This window comes from Erinaceus europaeus, chromosome 17, assembly GCF_950295315.1.
Source record: "Erinaceus europaeus chromosome 17, mEriEur2.1, whole genome shotgun sequence".
Taxonomy (NCBI): Eukaryota; Metazoa; Chordata; class Mammalia; order Eulipotyphla; family Erinaceidae; genus Erinaceus; species Erinaceus europaeus.
In genome coordinates this window covers 73,309,105-73,313,650 of record NC_080178.1, presented here as the reverse complement: position 1 = coordinate 73,313,650, position 4,546 = coordinate 73,309,105, and the positions used below count along the sequence as shown (strand labels likewise).

Here is a 4,546-nt window from a genome sequence, read left to right as displayed (position 1 = left end):
AGGGACTCATTCACTGCCAAGAAAACAGGAAGAGATACAAAGAAGTGGAAAGATGTTCCATACTCATGGATAAGAAGAATTAACATCATCAAAATGACTGTCTTATCTAAAGCTATATACAGATTTAAAGCCATCTCCATCAAGCAAAATATCACCAAATTTCTTCAGAGATAGAACAAAAGCTACAAAAATTTATCTGGAACTAAAAAACCCCTAGGATTGCTAAATCAATCTTGAAAAAAAAAAAAAGAACAAGGCTGAAGGTATCATATTTCTGACCTTAAACTATACTACAGAACTACCGTCTGGTACGACAACCAAAACAGACACACAATTCTATTCTAGTGGAATAGAATTGAAAGTCCAGATATAAGTCCGTACATCTATCAGCAACTCATTTTTGGTAAAGGGACCCAGAACACTGAATGGAGGAAGGAGAGTCTCTTCAACAGTGGTGCTGGGAAAACTGGGTTGAAACATGCAAATGAATGAAATTGGACCATCACATCTCACCATTCACAAAAGTCAACTCCAAGTGGATCAAAGACATGGATATTAGACCAGACACTATCAAATATGTAGAAGAAAACACTGGCAGAACACTTCATGACCTATGCTTCAAAAATGCCTTCAGAGATTCAAATCCAACAGCTAAGAAAACAAAAATAAATCAGTATTGCATCAAACTGAAAAAGCTTCTGCACAGCAAAGGATATTGCCAAGCAGAAAGACAGCCTACAGTGTGGGACACTTCATATAAGTATAACATACTTCATATAAGTATAACATACTTCATATAAGTATAACATACTTCATATAAGTATAACATACTTCATATAAGTATAACATACTTCAGATAAGGGATGAATAATCAGAATTCATAAAGAGCTCAGTAAACTTAATCAACAAAACAAAACAACACCATAAGAAAACAGGGCAAGAACATGGACAGAAACCTTATAGAAGAGATCCAGAGGGTCAACAGACACACGAGAAAGGGCCCAATGTCGCTGATTGCCAGAGAAATGCAAATGAAGGCAACAGTGAGATACTACTTCACTCCTGTGAGAATGTCATACATCAGAAAGGAGAGCAACAGCAAATGTTGGAGAGGATAAGGAGGCAAAGTAACTCCTGTACCATTGGTGGGAATGTAAAATGGTCCAACCCCTACAGAGAGCAGTCTGGAGAACTCTCAGTAAGCTAGAAGTGGACCTACCCTATGGCCCTGCAATTCCTCTCCTGGGGATATATCCTAAGGAACCCAACACACCCATCCAAAAAGATCTGTGTATACCTATGTTCATAATAGCACAACTTGTAGATAGTCAAAACCTGGAAGCAACTCAGATGTCTAATAGCAGATGAGTAGCTGAGAAAGTTGTGGTCTATATATACAATGGAATTTACTCAGCTATTAAAAATGAGCTCACCTTCTTTACCTCATCTTGGATGGAGCTTGAAGGAATCATGTTAAGTGAGATAAGCCAGAGAGAGATGAATATGGGATCATCTCATTCATAAACAAAAGTTGAGAAATAAGAACAGAAGGGAAACACAAAGCAGAATTTGGACTGGGCCTAAAGGACTCTGGGACAGGGGGAGGGTTCAGGTCCTGGAGCATGATAGTGGAGGAGGACCTAGGTGGGAGGTTAGAGTGTTTTACATAAAATTAAGAAATTTTTTACATGTATCAACTACTATATTTACAGTGGACTATAAACCATTAATCCCCCAATAAAAAAACCTCCCCTAAAACTCAAATATGCTTTGACATTGATTAATATGCTTATAAAATATATAATTATGATTGAAAGACTTGAAAATGATGAAACTAATGAACAGAAGTCTGGTAAATGGATATTTAACACAGACTTGGTTTGAAAATTTATCAATTTCTGTATTCATCAAGTCATGTATTCAGTAGCCTAATAATAGCAGATAATCCGGGGCTCTGTTAAAATGAAAAACTGGTTCTAGCTTAAAATTTAACTCGGGGGGTGGGAGGACTGGCAGGTAGCTCATTCATGTGCACATGTTATCTGGGTTTGAGCCCTGAGCTACCACATGGGAATGCCTGCAAAGGGGAGGCTTCATAACTAGTGGAGTCATGCCACTGTATGTCTCCTCTTTGTGTCTCTCTCTCCATCTCTATCTCTGTGTCTCTCACCCTCTCTCTAGAGGAAAGCAAAGAAAATGGCTACCAGTAGCAGCCTCGTTATGCAGGCACTGAGCCCCAGCAATAACCCTGAGGGCAAAAAAAGAAAAAGAAATTAGCTGTAATCCTTCTGTTGTATTACGACAGGTTGTAAAGAGCAATAAGTGTAAAAAATGCAGTGTTCTTTCAGCCCAGTCAAGTATAGTCACCACAGAAACTCTTATGGTTGCTGCTTTCTCTTTAGCCTCTTTTAAAGGAGGATACTTCAAAAGTGGAAGCAATGATGGACCTGGAGTTAACTTAGCTGGGGCAGGGGTGGAGAGCTGTGGGGAAGACTGGCCTTGAGATGCTGACTCAGCATTTAGCACTTTTGCTCTCACTGTATCCTCAAAGTGAGGAGGACTAGCTCAGCAATTGTTAAGGATAAGGGATCCCAAGTTTGACAGAAGGTAATAAACCTTTCCAAACTAACGGAGACATGACTGACACTGTGACTAAAACAAGGTCTCTGAATCAGGATACTTGACTGCTTCTTGACATGTCTAGGGACTCTGGAGAATGATGGTCTTCACTCTGACCCATCCCAGGAACATCTTCCAAAGCCCTCTTGAGAACCAGCTTGAGAGTCTGCTGAAGCCTCTGCTGCCTTCGACGGCGTTGCCTTAAGGAGCCTACAAAGAAGTAAATGGTGGGGTTGGCACAGCTGTTGAGACTGGAGAGTAGCTCTGCAACCATGTGAAGCTCTATGGGGTAGCCTTTTCTCTGAACCCAGGATATAATGAACCAGTGGATACCAAAGGGCAGACCGAAGAGGAAGAAGGCCAGAATTGTGAGCCCGACAGTCACATACAACCTAGTCAGCTGCATCCGCCGGGTTCCACACAACAATCTGAGCAGCAGAGCCAGGCTAGATCCAGAAAGAAGCACAAATAAGCAAATCAGCCACGTAGCAGTGATGAAATCCACTGTCCGACAACAGTCAGTGTGATCATTCCTGGATGGAGGGTGACAATACATCCATTCCTGAATGCTCAGCAGCAGACACAGCAGCCAGATCAGGGAGCACATGACAGTTGACATGTTTCTGGGGCGGTGACTGTGGTACCAGATGGGGTATAGGACAGACAGACTGCGCTCAGTACTGATGGCGGTAAGGATACCCAGGTCTGTAAGATAGGTAAAGATGAGCAGAGTGTCAAAAATATTGTAGGTGGTGGTGGTGATGGTGATGAAATAGAAGTTGCATATTATTACCAGCAGGGAATCTAGGAACGCCAAGGACAGGTAGAGGAAGTCAGCACCTGCCAGGTTGAGGATGTAGACCGAGATGGCGTTCCTCTGCATGCGGAAGCCCAGGAGCCAGAGCACAACAGTGTTTACTGCCAGCCCGGCCAGGGAAATGAAGAAGCTCACAAAGTTCAGGATCAGATACACTAACTGGAGATTTCCAGGAAGTTCATCATCATCTTCATTCAGCGGTGTGAGCATGATCCCCCAGGCTGAGACTGTTGAGTCCATGCTCAGAATCTCCTCACTGGTGCTACTAGGAACATAAACAAGGCTTGAGAATGTGCTGTGTGATCACTGACCTTAGAGCTACATGGCTAGCTGGAAACTACTGTCTTCCTGTTACAGAGAAGGGAAACTGAAACTTTGAGATTAAGATACACATTGAATGGTGGGCCAGGCAGCTGCATACCCGGTTAAGCGCACATAGTACTAAGCCTAAGGACTAGCTCAAGGATCTGGGTTTGAGCCCCTGATCCCCACCTATAGGAGGGACACTTCACTAGCAGTGAAACAGGTCTACAGTGTCTATCTCTCTCTCTCCATCTCTCCTCCTCTCTCAGTTTCTCTCTGTCCTATACAAAAAAGGAGAAAAAAATGGCCGCCAGGAGCAGTGGATTCATAGTGGCAGCACTGAGCCCCAGTGATAACCCTGGAGGCTATATATACTGAAGGCCACACAACATCAGTGCTGATTTTCATTCAAACCCAGCCTTTTCTTACTCTAAGGGCTAGAGTACCTCTACTGCAAGGATCCTCTAGTGATAAGGGATTTTCTATAGTACAGATATCCCTTACACAACCCCTTAAACATCCCTTGCTCACAACCCCATGTTATGCAAGTCCCTCAAGGCAGGAGGAGAAAAGTCCAGGAAGTCTATGTGAAGTAATGATACTCCTCTGAGTCTAGCATTCCTTCTGCTCTGGCTCTGCGATCTGCTCTTAAGGGCCAAATTTGGAAGCCCTAGACAGGGCCTGTGAGCAGTCTCTGTGACAGAGACAGTCTCTGTGACAGTCTCCATCCAGCAGGGGAAAGGACAGCATGACTTACTGTCACTAAAAGAACATGACCTTGATTTACTTTTTAAGTTTATGTATTTA

The 4,546-nt window shown here is 42.9% G+C and overlaps 1 protein-coding gene across 1 annotated transcript; it reads right to left on the bottom strand.

Moving 5' to 3' along the window:
* Positions 1-833: 833 nt before the first annotated feature.
* Positions 834-3,823, bottom strand: LOC103107156 (mas-related G-protein coupled receptor member X2-like). The gene is made up of 2 exons (XM_060177520.1): positions 3,460-3,823; positions 834-2,829 (listed from the first exon to the last, which is right to left on the bottom strand). Exons 1-2 carry the CDS (start codon positions 3,674-3,676, stop codon positions 2,672-2,674), a joined length of 375 nt encoding a protein of 124 aa, XP_060033503.1. The 5' UTR covers positions 3,677-3,823; the 3' UTR covers positions 834-2,671.
* Between the last annotated feature and the right edge of the window lie 723 nt (positions 3,824-4,546).

Coding starts and splice junctions, on each gene's coding strand:
- LOC103107156 (XM_060177520.1), bottom strand. CDS start 3,676: ATGGACTCAACAGTCTCAGCCTGGGGGATCATGCTCACACCGCTGAAT. Junction 2,830..3,459: donor CTACATCCTCAACCTGGCAG/GTGCTGACTTCC, acceptor ACTTCTTTGTAG/GCTCCTTAAGGCAACGCCGT.